General features: G+C 44.4%; 3 protein-coding genes across 3 annotated transcripts; 1 reads left to right on the top strand and 2 right to left on the bottom strand.

Moving 5' to 3' along the window:
- Positions 1 to 8,453: 8,453 nt before the first annotated feature.
- Positions 8,454 to 8,765, bottom strand: LOC311321902 (histone H4; the record flags this gene model as incomplete). Its single annotated transcript, XM_084453916.1, has 1 exon — positions 8,454 to 8,765. One exon carries the CDS (start codon positions 8,763 to 8,765, stop codon positions 8,454 to 8,456), a length of 312 nt encoding a protein of 103 aa, XP_084310042.1.
- Positions 8,766 to 15,207: 6,442 nt separating this feature from the next.
- LOC311321892 (histone H4) lies at positions 15,208 to 15,519 on the top strand (the record flags this gene model as incomplete). The annotated part of the gene is made up of 1 exon (XM_084453906.1): positions 15,208 to 15,519. One exon carries the CDS (start codon positions 15,208 to 15,210, stop codon positions 15,517 to 15,519), a length of 312 nt encoding a protein of 103 aa, XP_084310032.1.
- Positions 15,520 to 16,486: 967 nt separating this feature from the next.
- LOC311321876 (histone H2B-like) lies at positions 16,487 to 16,864 on the bottom strand (the record flags this gene model as incomplete). The annotated part of the gene is made up of 1 exon (XM_084453891.1): positions 16,487 to 16,864. One exon carries the CDS (start codon positions 16,862 to 16,864, stop codon positions 16,487 to 16,489), a length of 378 nt encoding a protein of 125 aa, XP_084310017.1.
- Between the last annotated feature and the right edge of the window lie 2,976 nt (positions 16,865 to 19,840).

Here is a 19,840-nt window from a genome sequence, read left to right as displayed (position 1 = left end):
AGAGGCCAGTGGGCGGTACCTTTGAAACATTTGCATATGAGACGCCTGGCGGCGTTTAATAAACGCCTGGCGGCGACAGGCGTAATTAACAATAATCGACGCCTGGCGGCGCCAGGCGCTTATTAAACGGCGCATTGCAAGAATTTGCGCCGTCCAATACGGCGTTTTTCGATGAAAAAACGCCTGGTGACGGCGAAAAATCAAGGCGAATTATGACCCCTTTGGCGTTCCATACCAGGGAGATCCAGACCGCCGTGCGCCTGCTGCTCCCCGGTGAGCTGGCCAAGCACGCCGTGTCCGAGGGCACCAAGGCAGTGACCAAGTACACCAGCTCCAAGTAAAGAGGCGGCTTTTCACTCTCTACCCAAAGGCTCTTTTAAGAGCCACCCACGTTTACTGTTAAAGAATGCAATTCCATGGTGATTGAGCTTGTAGAGTTTGTTCCAAGATTTTGTTCCAAGATTTTCGTATGTCTTGAATGCTACTATAATTAGTCTCCGCATGCGCCTTTTGTTGCCCAATCTAAGATTGTCGTACTTTCTCTAAAGCTGGGGTATTGCGCGCTTTCATCCGCCACTGTGAAACGACATAGCGAGAGATTTTAACTTGCGTTCCACCACATTGCATACTTTAAGTCATCTTCTGCAATATTTTTTTTGATTGCCTTTACCTTTATTTAAACGTAATTCAGTGGCCACAGATTCAACTGGCCCACAAAAATTGAAGTCTGCGGGAATCGGCTAATAAGCACAAATCAGTGCTTGGTCATATTTTGTTTAGATTGGATATGATGTACAAGTTGACGTAGACTACAAGATGACTAATATGTAATTTGTAAGTAGACCTATGCAATTAGTAGCCTATTGCGGCAGGTGGCAACATTTTGATGAGGATGGGACTCAACCCTGATGGGGAGAATCTGTTTCTGCAGTGACAATTTCAACAGTGTTGGTGGCCAGCTAGTTTTAGGTGAGTTTAGTAGGCCTACAGCAAGGTTGGACATGGAGATGGGTCAAAGACGTGACGCTTGTTTTTCTGTGTCCCTTTGGTTAAGTTTACATTTTTTAGGTTAAAATTTGAAAATAAACTTAAAGATTACTTGCATACATTATTTTCTGACAACCTGCCCTAAAAAGTTGTGGTTTTAATTCATTTCGAGAGAATTCTTGAGTAAAAATGGCAAAAAATGTCTTAAGTGTTGTAACCATAAAAACTGAGTACAGAAAAATTAAAATTGCTCAAAAGAGCTGAAAGTAATAAAAACAAAACATATAAACTAGTTTGGCATAATCTTACATAAGAACTATTTTTAAGTTTATAAAAGAAGTGGAACTATATTGTTCTGGATATTATAAATAATCCGGGGAATAATGTCAGTCAGGTCAACTTACATAAGTGTCTAGATGGTGTAACCACTAGGCTATATAAGGAGTTTATTATTATTATTATTTTTAAAGAAGACAATTTTGGTGGGAAATGTATCACAGAGAAGGACCCCTCTCTGCTCTTCAGGGTTGCATGTCAAGGTTAGTAACTCGCTTAGAAATATTGAGATAATTTGACATTTTAGGGTATTGTCAGGTATGATTAGGTTTACATGTCAAATGGTGTAACCAGTGAAAAACATTGATTATTGATCTTTATCATAAAAACAAGTATTTACTTTAAAAAGTATGTTTGAAAGTAGCTAGGTCATAGCTAGCAATATTTTATGATGCAGCACAAGGACAACTAAGCATCTTAAGAAGAAATGTTTAGTTTATTAGTCAGTTTTATTTATGTTCCAAGTATTCTTTCGAGAAAAGGGGAATTGTCATGTACATCATAGCCTACATGTTATTTGGCCAGTCATTTTATGTTGTGTTGAGACTCAGAGATGGCCTGCCTAATAAGTCAGATACTTGTCTGCCATTTCATCATTAATACAATATAATAAATGTGGTAAATGTGGATGGTAACACCAATTGACACTGGGTTGTGTCAAATGGTGTAACCAGTGTTCATGAAAATATGAAATCATACAGGAATATTAATTATATTCCTATTCCTATCCAAGCATTATATTCTACTGTAGTGTAACATGTTTTTAGCCATTTTGACATACATTTCCAAAGATTATAACAAAAACCAAGGTGTTTTCAGCATACCATATGACCCTCTCGATGTTGCAAAACTGGTGAAATATTAAAATTTGAGATCACCCTGATAAAATCTATTCCTAGGTAACATGTTGCAATTGATTATTATTATGAGTACATCGACATTCTCTAGGTTGATAATATATTGAATTGACCACTTTTCTCTGGTTACACCACTTGACATTTTCAGGCGCATTTGGTCTTACTTTTTGAAGAAAAAAAAGTAGAAATGTAATTTAAAATGACAAAACCAACAAATACAAAATCCACATATTAACACACCTGATGCATGCTTTTAAAACAATATTTCCCCCATTTTTTTTTTCCATCTTTGCCACCCTTATTTGTCACTGACCCAGATACAGAATATGCATCGCCAATAAGAATTAACATGCAGATAATTTGCAGTCTAATAAAAGCTGGAACAAGGAATATATACACTGTACATTCATACAGCATGTATAGTATATTTACATGCAGATGACCATGGTAAGCTAGTATCTATACAAGCATAGATGGCCTACAACCAAAAGACAACCTACGATGATTAATATGACGTTTTTAAGAGCTTTATTGGTAATTTCAGTACATTACAAAATCACAATACTTGACAGTTTAACAACAATAATCAGATTTAAAAATTCAAAGTGCCATTGTGCAATAGCCAGTTGAAATAACAGGCCTACAATTCAAAATAATATTACAAAACAATAAACAATTCGTGTCAGGTCAGATCAATTGTGGCCCAGTTAAGTCTCGGGTGTGTCCTGTTTAGATCAATGGTCCTTCTCCTTTTGAGTTCGGTTTTGATCTGTTTGAAAACCATACATGAGCCAATGAAGGTGCCATCAATAGACATTTTGCACCGGGTTTTCCATAGTTTAAAAACAGTGATACAGAACATATATAAAACAGTTTATGGTTGTCGGTGCTGTCAAAATTGGCATACACCATTTTCCACTCACAAGGCACTTTGACTGCGATATCATACATTTTTTCTCATACATAGGCTATTTGGCTCTATCACATTCTATTATAAGGTGTTCTATTGTTTCTATTTCTTTACAGGTTGGCATTGGGCACTCCACTGTCCTGACTGAGGGGAGGTAGTTCAGCACCTCTCTGACGGGTAGTTTGCCGTTTACCGTCAGCCACATAGTGTCACGCATGACTCCAGATATATCATCACAGTTTAAATATTTGATTAATTGTTTACTTTGGTCTTCTTTTAAATCTTTATACAATACCATCCCCCCATAGAGGTGGTCACTTATCTGTTGATATATGCTTTTGCTAGTTTGAGAGCACCAATCAATATTTAGACCGGCGTACTTGTCTACGAAGACTGCATATGACACCTTGTGGCCAGGTACGGTTGGTTTACGTCTTGTTCGTTTCCACTGGTCTCTTTCCCCTATCCATGATGCTTTATTAGGGCCCGAGCACTGGCGGTGCGAGGCCCTATTGAAACTCGAAGGATTATTATTATTCTTCTCCTTCTTCTCCTTCTCCTTTACTCCAAACAAATGCCTTTTAGGCGGCCTGAACATCGATGAAAACGGATGAAACTTTGCAGATACGTCAGTCCCGGTGAAAAATTTGATAATTCATGGGTGACGGAACTGGGCGTGGCAAAACGGCTCAAGAGCGCCCCCTGGAAAATCTAAAATGGCGAGCCCCACCTTTCAGTTTAATGTAGGCGAACGAAATTCGGAGGGCATATGTAGTTCATCGAGACGCACTAAAATGTCTCTTGGAGCTATACCCAACATGCAACAGGAAGGCCGCCATTTTGCTTTTAATGTGCCATTTTGTCCTTGTTTTGACCATTTCCATGCCTCGTACTTCGACGAACTCCTCCTACAGATTTCATCCGATCAACTTCATATCGGGTCAGCTTCATCTTAAGACCTTTGTGATCAAAAGTTATCAAAAAAATTGAGTTTTCACCAAACACCCTTGCCGTGGCGCCCCGCCAAAGTTTGACATTTCGCCATAAAACACGAAGTCCTCATAACTCCTCCATACATTATCCAATTTGTCCGATATATCTCACGCTTCATGACGGTTCTGTCCTGAACACATCTATGTGTCAGTATTGCGTCATACTTATAGCGCCACCTATTGGTGAAACAGGAAGTCCTCATAACTCCTCCATACATTATCCAATTTGTCCGATATATCTCACGCTTCATGACGGTTCTGTCCTGAACACATCTATGTGTCAGTATTGCGTCATACTTATAGCGCCACCTATTGGTGAAACAGGAAGTCCTCATAACTCCTCCATACATTATCCAATTTGTCCGATATATCTCACGCTTCATGACGGTTCTGTCCTGAACACATCTATGTGTCAGTATTGCGTCATACTTATAGCGCCACCTATTGGTGAAACAGGAAGTCCCCATAACTCCTCCATACATTATCCAATTTGTCCGATATATCTCACGCTTCATGACGGTTCTGTCCTGAACACATCTATGTGTCAGTATTGCGTCATACGTATAGCGCCACCTATTGGTGAAACAGGAAGTCCTCATAACTCCTGCATACATCATCCGATTTGCACCAAATTGCTGATGCTTCATGAAGGTGGCCTTCTGAACCCATCTATGTGTCGGTATTGAGTCACACTTACAGCGCCACCTACTGGTGAAACAGGAAGTCCTCATAACTCCTACATACTTTGTCCCATTTACACAACATTTCTCACGCTTCATCAAGGTACTGTCCTGAACACATCTATGCGTCGGTATTGAGTCACGCTTAGAGCGCCACCTACTGGTGACAGGAAGTTTCTGTCAGTACTGGACACCGAAATAGCACACCCTTTAACTGCGCCACACCCCGACCCGCGTGGGGTGCGAGGGCCCGCTCACTGCTGCTCGCAGCCCTAGTTTTGTATTCCTTTTGCTATGTTCCTACAATAAGCTATGTTCAGCTTCAGGCCAACATCAACAGCACCGAGCCCACCATGTGCCGTGCTCTTATACATCAGGGCTCTCTTTGCCACTTCCCTGTTGCTTCCCCATATAAAACGAACACACATTTTATTGATCTTTTGCATTGTGGTTGCAGGTGGTGGGAGTATGTTGGCTAAAAAAAGTAGTTTTGATATAATAAAAGTCTTTACAATCTGTATTTTTGAGTTGTATGTACTTGTCCTGAATCTCCACTTGTTAGTCTCTTCTTTTATTTATTTTTCTTTTCTCTGCCAATTTTTGTGTATGACATCCTTATTGCTGAATACAATTCCTAATATTTTCATTTCTTCTTTTACATCTATGAGCAGGTTAGGTTTTTTCTTTTCCTCTCCTATCCAGATGCACTCAGTTTTGCTATCATTAGGGCCCGAGCACTGGCGGTGCGAGGCCCTATTGTATTTCGAGGATTATTATTCTACCTTCTTGTTCTTGTTCTTGTTCTTCTTCTCCCCAAACAAATGCCTTTTTGGCGGCCTAAACATCAATGAAAACGGATGAAACTTTGCAGATACGTCAGTCCCGGTGAAAAATTTGATAATTCATGGGTGATGGAAATGGGCGTGGCAAACCGGCTCAAGAGCGCCCCCTGGAAAATTTAAAATGGCGAGCCCCACCTTTCAGTTTGATGTAGGGCCCTATTGTATTTCGAAGGATTATTATTCTACCTTCTTGTTCTTGTTCTTCTTCTCCCCAAACAAATGCCTTTTTGGCGGCCTAAACATCAATGAAAACGGATGAAACTTTGCAGATACGTCAGTCCCGGTGAAAAATTTGATAATTCATGGGTGATGGAAATGGGCGTGGCAAACCGGCTCAAGAGCGCCCCCTGGAAAATTTAAAATGGCGAGCCCCACCTTTCAGTTTGATGTAGGCGAACGAAATTCGGTGGCCTTATGTAGTTCATCGAGACACACTAAAATGTCTCTTGGAGCTATACCCAACATGCAACAGGAAGTCCGCCATTTTGCTCTTAATGTGCCATTTTGTCCTTGTTTTGACCATTTCCATGCCTCGTACTTCGACGAACTCCTCCTACAGATTTAATCCGATCAACTTCATATCGGGTCAGCTTCATCTTAAGACCTTTGTGATCAAAGGTTATCAAAAAAATTGAGTTTTCACCAAACACCCTTGCCGTGGCGCCCCGCCAAAGTTTGACATTTCGCCATAAAACACGATGTCCTCATAACTCCTCCATACATTATCGGATTTGTCCGATATATCTCACGCTTCATGACAGTTCTGTCCTGAACACATCTATGTGTCAGTATTGCGTCACACTTATTGCGCCACCTATTGGTGAAACAGGAAGTCCTCATAACTCCTACATACATTATCCAATTCGTCCGATATATCTCACGCTTCATGACGGTTCTGTCCTGAACACATCTATGTGTCAGTATTGCATCATACTTATAGCGCCACCTATTGGTGAAACAGGAAGTCCCCATAACTCCTCCATACATTATCGGATTTGTCCGATATATCTCACGCTTCATGAGGGTTCTGTCCTGAACACATCTATGTGTCAGTATTGCGTCATACTTATAGCGCCACCTATTGGTGAAACAGGAAGTCCCCATAACTCCTCCATACATTATCGGATTTGTCCGATATATCTCACACTTCATGAGGGTTCTGTCCTGAACACATCTATGTGTCAGTATTGCGTCATACTTATTGCGCCACCTATTGGTGAAACAGGAAGTCCTCATAACTCCTACATACATTATCCAATTCGTCCGATATATCTCACGCTTCATGACGGTTCTGTCCTGAACACATCTATGTGTCAGTATTGCATCATACTTATAGCGCCACCTATTGGTGAAACAGGAAGTCCCCATAACTCCTCCATACATTATCGGATTTGTCCGATATATCTCACGCTTCATGACAGTTCTGTCCTGAACACATCTATGTGTCAGTATTGCGTCATACTTATAGCGCCACCTATTGGTGAAACAGGAAGTCCCCATAACTCCTCCATACATTATCGGATTTGTCCGATATATCTCACGCTTCATGAGGGTTCTGTCCTGAACACATCTATGTGTCAGTATTGCGTCATACTTATAGCGTCACCTATTGGTGAAACAGGAAGTCCTCATAACTCCTACATACATTATCCAATTCGTCCGAAATATCTCACGCTTCATGACGGTTCTGTCCTGAACACATCTATGTGTCAGTATTGCATCATACTTATAGCGCCACCTATTGGTGAAACAGGAAGTCCTCATAACTCCTCCATACATTATCCAATTTGTCCGATATATCTCACGCTTCATGACGGTTCTGTCCTGAACACATCTATGTGTCAGTATTGCGTCATACTTATTGCGCCACCTATTGGTGAAACAGGAAGTCCTCATAACTCCTCCATACATTATCCGATTTGTCCGATTTATCTCACGCTTCATGACGGTTCTGTCCTGAACACATCTATGTGTCAGTATTGCTTCATACTTATAGCGCCACCTATTGGTGAAACAGGAAGTCCTCATAACTCCTGCATACATCATCCGATTTGCACCAAATTGCTGACGCTTCATGAAGGTCACCTTCTGAACACATCTATGTGAACAGGAAGTCCTCATAACTCCTGCATACATCATCCGATTTGCACCAAATTGCTGACGCTTCATGAAGGTCACCTTCTGAACACATCTATGCGTCGGCATTGAGTCACACTTACAGCGCCACCTACTGGTGAAACAGGAAGTCCTCATAACTCCTACATACGTTATCCGATTTACTCAACATTTCTCACGCTTCATCAAGGTACCGTCCTGAACACATCTATGCTTTGGTATTGAGTCACGCCTAGAGCGCCACCTACTGGTGACAGGAAGTTTCTCTCAGTACTGCACACCGAAATAGCACAGCCTTTAACGGCGCAGCACCCCGACACGCGTGGGGTGCGAGGGCCCGCTCACTGCTGCTCGCAGCACTAGTTTAACTTGGCTCCTGAAGCCTGCTCATACTCATGAAAGTGTTCTCTCACTATGTCGAGTTCCTTCTGATTTTTTATGAAGACAGTCACGTCGTCGGCATAGGCAGCCACCCTCTCTTGTCCTGTGCGGTTGAACTCCTGATTCTTTTATCATTCTTTATTCTGTTGAGTAGTGGGCTGATGGCTATAACAGAGCCATTAACATAGATGATTAATATGAATGTTATCATCAATGCAGGATATGCTGTAGCCTATCACTTTCAGTAATTTCTGAGCTTCATACGATATGGAGACATAGCTTTTAATTGTAGATGTGGGTGGCTCTTAGAAGAGCCGTTGGGTTGGTGGACTACAGAAGTGAGGAGAAAAAGCTTATCCGCCGAAGCCGTACAGGGTGCGTCCCTGGCGCTTCAGAGCGTAGACCACATCCATGGCGGTGACGGTCTTTCTCTTGGCGTGCTCGGTGTAGGTCACGGCATCACGGATGACGTTCTCCAGGAACACCTTCAGCACACCGCGGGTTTCTTCGTAGATCAGGCCAGAAATACGCTTCACGCCGCCACGACGAGCCAGACGACGGATCGCAGGCTTGGTGATGCCCTGGATGTTATCACGAAGAACCTTGCGATGGCGTTTGGCGCCTCCTTTACCGAGTCCTTTGCCTCCTTTCCCCCGACCAGACATTTTCACACGTTTCTTTAAGACTGTTTTCTACGAAACCGTCGAGCTGAGTGATAAATTCACGACGTGTAGCATGTCTATTATGTCGAAACTGCGGATGTGATTGAACACAGTTTGCGCTCTTCTCTGCTGGGTGGAGCCTCAAGAGTCACGAGATAGAACCTCCTACCTCAGCCCCCCCTCCCCTCACACGTTTCAAACTGCGCCCGTGGAGTCAAATAAAGGATAAGAGCAAGAGACCAAGGCCCATTCCCAAACTAACCCCTACCCACTCCCACTCCACCACCGAGTGTCCCTCCAAATGAAGTGTCACTCGCAGCTGTGGAGGGCACTCTCAATCGAGGGGGAGGGTATATAAATGGAAAGCCAAATGTGGGATGGACTCCCCACTCCACCGGAACCGACCGGGACAGGGCCGTCACCATGGCATGTTTAGGTGATTGATGGGAAAAATGTTTAGGATTTATAATACAAATATAAATCACTATAATTAAATCCATGTATGATGAGAAATGGTCAAAAGTCCAAACGGAAATGTTTTTCCAAATGAAATCTAACTAAATTAATACTATAACACTGTCCCGAGACAAATACATAAATCAATTACTAACTTACTCCTATGCCTCTTTGGCAGCATTCCTTCTTTTGTGAAGACCCATTTGCATATCGCAGCCTAATGGAAAGGAATATATGATGTAGGCTACATTTGACGTAGACCTAGGCCTATTTAGATTTATTTTATGTCGGCTATGAATACAGGCTTTTAAGAGTTTGCTACAAGTCAAGTGATCTAGGGATAAAGTGATTGTATCACTTGGGTGTATCTTTTGACACCATATTCTGCGATTTTGTTTGATGCAGTGAAATCGGTGTGAGAAAAACAAATGTTTGAATGCTGTAAAATAATCTAAAATAATTGACAGTGTAGGAAGACGGAACTTTATTTATATGTGGTTTCCTGCGGGATCTATTTGGCACGTGCACTTCCTGCTTCGGCTATCGGGAGCTTGCACCGATGCAGGCTTGCTATTTAAAGTCCCAGTTAACCAAAATCAGAGATTTGCTTGAAAACACATTCTATGTGTTAGTGATGCATTGCTGATAACATGTAAAAATGGGATGAACCATGTGTAGTACTGAATTGTGAAGTTAGACCAGTTTTGTGTTTTTAACCAGTTTTGATTTCTGGATTTTCTGGGCGGGCTTAAAACGGTACCGGATGACGTAGAGCGGTGTTCTTAGCATATCCCCGCCCTAACACTATATAAAGCTAGAACGGATTTGAATCTTCGGTTCTCCTGCTCAATCTTGAGTCTAGAATTGGCTAGTTTTAACCAACAGTCTAGAATTAGCTAGTTTTTCTTAGTTAGCAATGCCTATGCATAAAACCAAATGAAAATGCATCCTTCCTGGATGCCAGCAGGAATGGGATGATAAGATCTCCTTCTTTCACTCCCGAGTTAAGCTGAAATGAGAAGCAAATGGTTAGCATTTTTGAAGAGCCATGGTGTTACAGAGTCTGTCACCGCTAGCACCCGCCTCTGCAGCAAACATTTCACTCCCGAAAGCTTCTGCAATTATAATATGAGGCTTTTGGGTTTCACGGACTCACGACTGGTCCTGGTGAATTCGGCGGAGCCAACCATCTCCCTCCCCGGCCTCCATTCTCCTCCTGTCGCATCAACCTTTGGTGCCGTCACCGCTGCCTTGTGTGCTTATATAGCTAATTAACGTTATAACGTTAGCTAGGTAACGTAAGCAATAGGAAAATACACTGCTACGTTAATCTACAATATGTGTCTTGACATTTATGTGGTAATGTCAGCTATGATGAATTATATGTAATCTTAGGAGGAATTATAGCTTACATTAGCTATGTAGCTTGTTGCAGATGGGAGTGTGTATATAGTCTAGCTAACATAGCTAGCAGCACCGACCAGGCGACCACCCACCAAATAACGTTACGGATGATATATTATGACTATAAGCGTTAACTATACAGAAACTGCCTGCCATATTTGTGGCACCTGATGTGCGTATGGGTTCACCGGTAATGGTTACAGTATATTTCTCCAGCGGGAGACCGGGAGGCGGGAGCGAGGGGGATGGTTAGGTAGACCAGCTGCAGCTGGAGAAAGACGCACCCTCTCCCAGTGAAGCGGTGCTCGGCGGCTACTGGCTGAACATTCCAGTTCTGTTGGATATGAGAGGGAAAGTTGAAGCCGAGTGCTCGTTATTCTCACACATAACATTGCCAACGAGAGTGGATGAGTCTGTCCCGATTATCAACTCCGGTAGTGTACGCTTCTTCGCGCTATCAGCGCTCTTCAAGCCAGTGACTAAAAGGTACATTTTAAACAACTTTTTCCATTGATCCCAAGGGACCACAGGATCGCCTGGGAGGGATAGGAATGGGTCCGGAGGTGTCAGGGAGAAAATAGGGACAGACTCATACATTTCTCGTTGCCTGTTTTTGTATTTTGCATCTAAGGGCAGTAACACTGGCGCGTTGGTATAGAGTAGCTACAGTTTTACCTGTGTTGTTTGTCAGGAGGTAGGTTAGGAGGAAGCATCTGTGCGTTTGACTCATTAGACAAGTGTAATTTCAACTCCTCTCTGTTTTCACAAAGCTGTGCCTTCCTACCACAAAAGAGACGGCGTGCCAGTGTGACAATATGCAGACCAGAGAACGGTACTATTTGACAGGTTCTTCCCTCCACACCCCCTCCCCACGCAATTGGGTGTGGCTTCGGTGCCTTCAGCAGACACGCCCCCACAGTCTCAGACCAGAGAATGCTGCTGATTTTTAACCGATTTTGAAGCCTTATTTTATATACTTAGCGACATTTTTAATCACTCAGATTTGGCTGAGTGGTTAAAGACATGTTTTCCTGTGGTGTGTGAAGCTCATAACAAAAATTTGAACTGGGTTAACCTGGACTTTAAGGGGTTGACAGCCCACTCGCACTCCAAGCGCACTCCGCGATAATTGGTTTGGGACGGCCCTTAACATGGCGAAGCTCGGCGTGAACGCGCAAACGGAGGGGGAGTGGATAGGGCGAGGGCTTAGGGGGTGGTTTGAGATTGGGCCCAAATGTTAAACGTTTGGTCCCAGGGCCGGCCCTAGGATTCTGGTGGCCCCCCAAAACACTCCCAGCGCAAACACCAAACTAAACGCAAGAAGGAACCGTTCATCTCTTCGTAAGTAATGCCGCGTTCCAGGCAACCCATAACCCGTGTTTTTCCAACCAAAAACAGGGAGCGATAACACAGATGATCACTTCATAATGTTGGACCACATTAAACATTTTCCCCTCTGGGAAATTAAGACTCTCATCTAAATCACCCGGTAAATAACACTTAAGCATTTATTTGGCTGCCAACAGAAACACATATCAAATGAATATGGCTACACAATAAAATGTTTAATGGAAAATAAAGTTTTCAGACAAACTCAAAGAAAATGACTGAAATAGTTTCCCCAGACTCTGACGTGGGGTGGGACTCAGAGGAGGGGGAGTCTGCAGTGGTCCTTGACCTGACGGTCGTGCCCCCGGCCGGTTGCAGCCTCCACCTCCAGCACCACGACCTCCAGTGCCTCCACCTCCAGCGCGCCGGCCTCCACCTCCAGTGCCATCTCCAGCGCCTCCGTCTCCACCGCCCACGCCTCCACCTCCGGCTGCCAGCGTCCCTGCCTCAAGGGTCCCTGAGGGAAACCGTCTGGGCTTCCTCTCAGACACTGTGCTGGAGGCCCAGACGGGGACCCTAGAGGCCCAGAGGGACATGGCAGAAGGGATTGGGGGCAGTTGTGCAGCAGTTGGTGGAGGTCACCACACTACACCACCAGAGCCAACAGGACATCCTCACTGCACTTCCTTCCCTCACACATGCTGTCACGGACCTCACACAGTCACTCACTACCACACTCACGGACCTCACACATTCACTCACAAACGCACTCACACACCTCACACAGTCCCCCACCAACAGACAATAAAATGGTAACAATGTGAACCTTTCTTGTTTGTGTCTTCATAGCTGGCGCATGACCTCAGCGTGTTAACCCTCATGACGGGGAGGGGGTTGAGGGCTTGGGTCCTCATTTTGTGGTGGGGTCTTGACTGGTTCTCATTCTTATCAGCTTTGAATATGTATCTTGGCAAACATAACACAGGATGATGTACAAGGAGGGGACAGATACCTAGTGAAAGTACTATTGGTTGCTAGTAAAAAGACAATAACGAGGGCTTGGTATAAGGTGGAACCCCCAACCAAGGAGCAGTGGCTGGGTGTTGTGGAGGAGATTTATGTTATGGAGAAGTTCACGCATGCATTGAGGATGCAGGAAGGAAAGTTTGAAGGGAGATGGGAAAAATGGATGGATTATAGAAGGAAGTGTGATGATACCACTAATATTGAAATTTTAATATTTGAGTAAGAGAAAAAAGCTGCATTGATGGAAGTACCCATAAGCTGCTATTGTTAGTTTTTATGTTTTATTTTATTGTCGTTGTATGGATGGAATATGCAAATAAAGATTAAAGTAAAAAAGAAAAATAATATGTATCTTGGCTATGCACACACCAACAGGCCAGCCGTCACGCGCAGCGCCTGCCTCCAGTCTAGCCCCTACCCTGCTGTGCGCCAGGATGAATGAGTCATGCGTGGAGCCAGGCCACCGTGCCACTACACTTGTGATGAGCATGTCGGCGTCACATATGATTTGGGTATTTATAGTGTGCACATTTTTGTGATTCACATAGACGTATTCATTCACTGATGGTGCCCTTATGTGGGTGCAGTCGCCATCGCCGTCACCTCTTTGGAGTTCTATCTCGGCCAGTAGGCCGAGTAGCGCCGGATTCATTTAGGCTCGCATTACGCACAGGAGGACTGTCATTTATATGCTTACCAAACAGCAAACAGGTCCACATGATCACATATTAATGACAATCTAATTGGTCAATTATTGCCGTTTGATGGAGTGCCTGCATTAGGTGTGTGACATATAGCGCGGAAAGGTTTGGGACAGCGCATAGGTTAAGTTTGGGGAACAAATCCATATCGGACCATGAATGAGCCGGTTAGAGGACACGTCTAATCTTGCATTGCGATATATGTTTGTGCTGAATTGGGCTATTAGCCTACATGATTGTGCGTTCATGAACTGTCGCTCTTATTCTCTCCATCAAACATTGTAATTCACCGACGCACCACCTGGGTCGCCAGTTCCCCCTGTGTTCAAAAAGGGTGTAGAAAACCGTGTAAATCGGTACGTCTACTTGAGAGGTGTTGTACAAAAGCGCGTAGAAAGGCGACTAAATTTTTGCCCTTTCGGCTTGATAGATCGCGCTGTAGGGGGGGGAAATGGCGTACGCCTGAAATCGGGGAAAAGACCGTGTAAAAAAAGGCGTATCTCAATGATAAATGAGGCCCCTGGTGGCATAGTGGATAAAGTGCCTGATTCCCATGTGGAAGGGCAGGAGTTCAAACCCTGGTATTGGAGACTTTTTGTCACTGGATGTTATACATATATATATAGGGGAACGCCGCTGTCATTACAAGTTTAGCTCAAATGTCGCTTTGTCCTCAATGAAACCGATCCGTACACACCAACATTTAACCGATCCGTGCAGTAGTAAGCTAGCTCCTTTTTCCTCTGTGTGCGCACCCCCTTTATAATGGAGGTCTATGGGCCTCTGCTAAAAACTATGATAAACATGCATTTTCAAGGCAGCCAGCTCGTCCTTTGGGTACCCGCTGTAGGTCCGCAAGCCTTGTGTTATATTCCGCCTGAGGTCCGCCAACTCGTTCATTGGGTAACCGCTGTAGGTCCGCTAGCCTTGTGTTATATTCCGCCTGAGGTCCGCCAACTCGTTCATTGGGTAACCGCTGTAGGTCCGCTAGCCTTATGTTATCTGGGTTTATCCCTTACCTTTGTCCAGAAACAGAAGTTGAACCAATTGCAGCAAAATAGTTAACGTTACAGGAATCATCAGTGTAACTTCTTTAGCCACTGACCACTACCATTAATGTTATATGCTGCTGCTAGTTATAGTGAGGTAACTGGCTATCCCACTCTTATTGTGCTGGATTAGTATTGGAACTGATGTGTCCAGGCGACAAGACCGATCTTCATCTATCAGACATTATTTCATGTCATTTCAATTCACAGCTATTTCAGTGGCATGACTAGCTTCCGTCCTACCCCTCCTTAACAGAAACAAGCCAGCCACGCACATAGGCCAGGCTGGACCTGGCCTGGTTGAGGACGTGCTGCTTGAAGGGTTGGGCTGAGGTAGGAGGTTCTATCCAGTGGGGCTCCACCCAGGCAGAAAAATGCGCCCACTGTGTTCAATCACATCCGCATTCACGACATAATAAACAAGCCACACTTCTGGAGTGCAGCAGTCAAGCGAACTACTTGATAGACGAAGTGTTAAAAATGTCAGGCCGCGGTAAGGGAGGAAAAGGACTAGGCAAGGGAGGCGCGAAACGCCATCGCAAGGTTCTTCGTGACAACATCCAGGGCATCACCAAGCCTGCGATCCGTCGTCTGGCTCGTCGTGGTGGCGTGAAGCGTATTTCTGGCCTGATCTACGAAGAAACCCGCGGTGTTCTGAAGGTGTTCCTGGAGAACGTCATCCGTGATGCCGTGACCTACACCGAGCACGCCAAGAGAAAGACCGTCACCGCCATGGATGTGGTCTACGCTCTGAAGCGCCAGGGACGCACCCTGTACGGCTTCGGCGGATAAGCGTTTTCTGGATAATTTGTGGCATACCGACCCAACGGCTCTTTTAAGAGCCACCCACATCTACAATTGAAAGCCTTGTCTCTATGTCGAATGCTCAGTCATGCGTAATAGATGCTCATAGTAAATGTATGACTACATTTTATTTAAAAGCTCCAGATTAAGTTTTGTAAGATATTCTAAGTGCTGTACACAATTGCAGCTCACGAGCGGTAGCGTTAATAAAATCAACCGAGTGCCGTTATCGAATTACGTCAACAATTAAAGACCATCAGCTAGCGGAGTTTCTAAGAGGAAAAGACGTTTTCGCCGTTATTCCGATTGGAATTGTTACAATGAATTGTAGCTTGTTGTAGTCCGCAGTGCAAGTTTCCTAGCCTAGGTCTCCCACTCAAATCGTCCCGGACGGCTTGGAAGTCCAGTTTCTATTGTGAAATATTTATTTTCGCGTCGAGTCTGGCTGCGAGGCAATGCAAGAATGGCTGCTCCTCCCAACACTGCTGGCATTGTTTTCCTGTAGAAGAGGTTTGAATCCCACTCAACTGTCACCCACCGTAATGGGCTAATAGTCTAGAATCAGTCTACTTCTAGAATCAGTCTACTTGGTCATATTTCGTGATCGGCTACCGACGGGGATGACTCGTAGCTACACTAAATCAATCGTAAATATCATCGCTGTCGACCAAGCCTGCGATCCGTGTATTCTAACGTTACCGGGGGGCTTAGAAGAATAAGAAAAGGCGCGCAATGCCCCAGGCTTACAGAGACCACTGCATTGATCCCCAGAGATGGTCAACAAATTACACATTCGGTGATCAATTAATTACAGCACGCATCCCGAGCACACAATGTATACGAACATTAAACATACAAATATAGTCTACCATCATGGAATTGCATTATTTTATATAATATGTGGGTGGCTCTTAAAAGAACCTTTGGGTAGATTGGAGCGTGAAAAGCCGCCTCTTTACTTGGAGCTGGTGTACTTTGTCACTGCCTTGGTGCCCTCGGACACGGCGTGCTTGGCCAGCTCACCGGGGAGCAGCAGGCGCACGGCGGTCTGGATCTCCCTGGAGGTGATGGTTCTACGCTTGTTGTAGTGCGCCAGGCGAGAGGACTCTCCGGCAATGCGCTCGAAGATGTCGTTCACAAAGGAATTCATGATCCCCATGGCCTTGGAGGAAATGCCGGTGTCGGGGTGCACCTGCTTCAGGACTTTGTACACGTAGATAGCGTAGCTCTCCTTTCTCGACTTTCTGCGCTTCTTGCCGCCTTTGACAGCAGTCTTGGAGACGGCTTTCTTAGAGCCCTTCTTGGGCGCGGACTTGGCAGCCGGTTCGGGCATTTTTCTAATTGTCGTTTCTTCTCAAGAACAAATGTAAAGCGGCGGGTAGTCACCCGGTATATGTAGGGGGAGTATGCAAATGTTAAAGCAAGGCTCCCGTCATTTTGTGCGTTGAACTCTGACGTCCTCGTTTCCCCAACGAACCAAATTGACCGCGCATGCTCAGGAGATCCCTAACCCCCAGCCCACTTTCCCTGCTGTGGGGCGTGTGGTCTGACGTCAATTTATTGGATGTAGCAGTGCCGCCATTGTGGAGTGTAGTCCAAAATCCCTATGGGGAAAATTAATTATTTGAGACACATATGGACATTTTCTCCATGGTCATCCATTGTTGAAGCATTTTGTTTACACCTCCCACCCACATTTGTTTGCACCTCCCACCCATTGGCATATAATGGGCGAGTGGTGCGTGAAGTCTTTGTAAACAAAATGATGGCATTTGCAGAAAATAAAGTAAATGATTAATAATGACTCCGTTGAATTTAAAATACATTGTTGAGTTGAAATACATCATTGGAGATGAGTTTTGTGAATTTTTAAGCCCTTAGCCTAGTTGATTCTCAGGTCAGTGTTGAACCTAGCATGACACATCACAGGACAGCTTTCTCAAAATCTAGCAAACGACAAACCTTGATATGTCCACAAGGACACCAAAGCAGGTTGCTAGGTAGCCTAGATATGGTTACACTAACAAAAGGACACGGTCTGCAGTTGGATTGTTATTCCTTACTCAACTTACTTTTAATCCTCTTGGTTGGTTGAGGAACATAAGGCTGTGACTCTCTGCTTCCATCTGGCCCTGTCCTGTGCAGCATGTTGTGCCTTGTCCCAAGTTAGGTAGCCATTTTTAGTTCCGAGCTCTCAGTTCTTCGCCAGGTTGTTTTTTGCCTCCCTTTTTTCCTCTTAAATTCCACCCCACTAAAAGTCCTGTCAGCATTGAGCCCAGGGCACCATGTTGGCATTGGGCATTTTGGGGTATTTCCATAAGAGCTCCACTGCACACTGTCGCTCTCACCGCTATCACTCCTCACTGATATCAGCAGCCAGTTGTTCTGACAGGCGTGTTCCCCATATTCTTTTAATGACTTGTTCACAGTCATAAATCTCAAAATTGGCTGCATAGCCTAGAAAATAAAACTATTCCACAGTAGACATCATTCACTATTGCATCGTAGATAGCTGTATCTGCTTGACTGAGTGTAACGATTTATTTGCAGCTGCCTATAGGCTACAGTGGTGAATTTAGAAGGTTTAAGTAGTCTTCACATGCCTTAGAAATAAACTATATGTACTCTGTGTATCTCAATGATGGATGATTCAACACTGGCAGAGTAGGCTCTGTGTGTACAAATCAGAAGCTGGGCCTTGGCTGTCACAGAGTAGCGGCAGGGCAGACTAAGGTCACCAGACTAGGGTGCTAAGGTAGCCTAGTGCGTAAGGACTAGGAATTGAGGGACCATATGACAGGCATATACATTAGGACTTGAACAAAGGATATTAAAACTAAAGTTTGTAATGAACAGTCTTTGAAGAGTGGACAGGGAGGGATGACCGTGGCCCACAGAAAGTGGCCCCAATAAGGTGTAAATCGGCACCAGACAGCTGAATCAACAGTATTGGACAGAAGGCACTGCCCTAACTTATAATAAGATGAACCATCAATCTGAAAAGCCACCTGTGACAACTGATAGAAGCAGCCTGTGACAACTGATAGAAACAGATATATTATACAACTGTTAGGCCTATGTGCGAAGGGCATCTCTCCTGCAGGACACTCACTGAGACTGTATTCTCTGTATGAGACTGTATGCTCTTGTTGAAGCAAACACCTTCTGTTGATCGCCTCTGGATTCTCGAGTTTCTACTCATGTTGTTAGCAATAGTCTAACATGGTAGGCTATAGGAGATTGATTCTTAGCAGTTCCCGCTCAGTCACTTATCTTGTTATTCCCTGTAGGCGTAAATACTGTGCTCAAGAACACAATCTTGCTTGAGATAAACATTTTTAGAAATTAAGCCAAATTTATTTCATTCTGCCTCGACCACGCCTATTCACATCAGGTAGGCTCGTTCAGAATCCCAAATCACACAGCCCAGAAAGAGCTAATTGCTCATATCACTCAACAATAAGCGCCTACATTTCCTTCCATGTAGGCTATAGGCCTATCTTCACTACATGGGCTGCGATAGGATCGGCTAGGCGACTGGGCTCCTGCGTTCTCTATAATTCTCATGGCACAATAGCCTAGCCACTCAAGATGCGATTCAGACATTTTTATTGCAAGGTCATCAAATTCAGTAAAAAGAAAACGACGCGGGTGTGTTGTGATGGTTGCTTGTCACTTTTTGCAATCCTATGTAACGCAGCCGGTGCGCCTCAGGTCACTTCACTGCATAGGCTACCAACCAAACGAGGACATTGCCCCAGACGAGGGATGTAATAGGCGACAGACAGTCCAAAAAGACCAGGCGAAGTCATTCTGCAGGGAATCCAAATGTGAATCACCCAGGGAGGGCGAAAGGTAGCCTACACACACGGGCAGACATCAGCTTGATAGGGACCAGGTCTCAGCCCCAGTTTCAACGCTGTGCTTTACGCACCCCAAAAGAGACCCCGTTTAAAAACATAGGCACCGCTTCTGTGTACCCTAAATCATTTTAGCCCCTTGCCAGACAACTTGTCTCACTGGGCAACGATTTCTGTCCATAATCGCATGCACTTTTAGACATTTTAGGAGTCAAATGCCACTGGAAAGCTAGTGCGCACGGCTCCATCCGAGAGATGAACGGCGGTGTTTTTACCCGGTAGCGAATAAACAGACGAGGCCGCCGCTACCCAAACAACTTTATTTCGAACGACAAATAGGCTGCTCGCTGTCACATTCGCTTTCGGACTTGTGCTCCACTCCAACTTTGATTTTTAGCCCTTTATACACCAGGAGAAAACACAAGAGGAACATCATTTTGGTAACCGAG

This window comes from Borostomias antarcticus (assembly GCF_949987555.1).
Source record: "Borostomias antarcticus genome assembly, chromosome: 19".
NCBI lineage: Eukaryota > Metazoa > Chordata > Actinopteri > Stomiiformes > Stomiidae > Borostomias > Borostomias antarcticus.
This window is presented reverse-complemented; position numbering and strand designations above follow the sequence as displayed.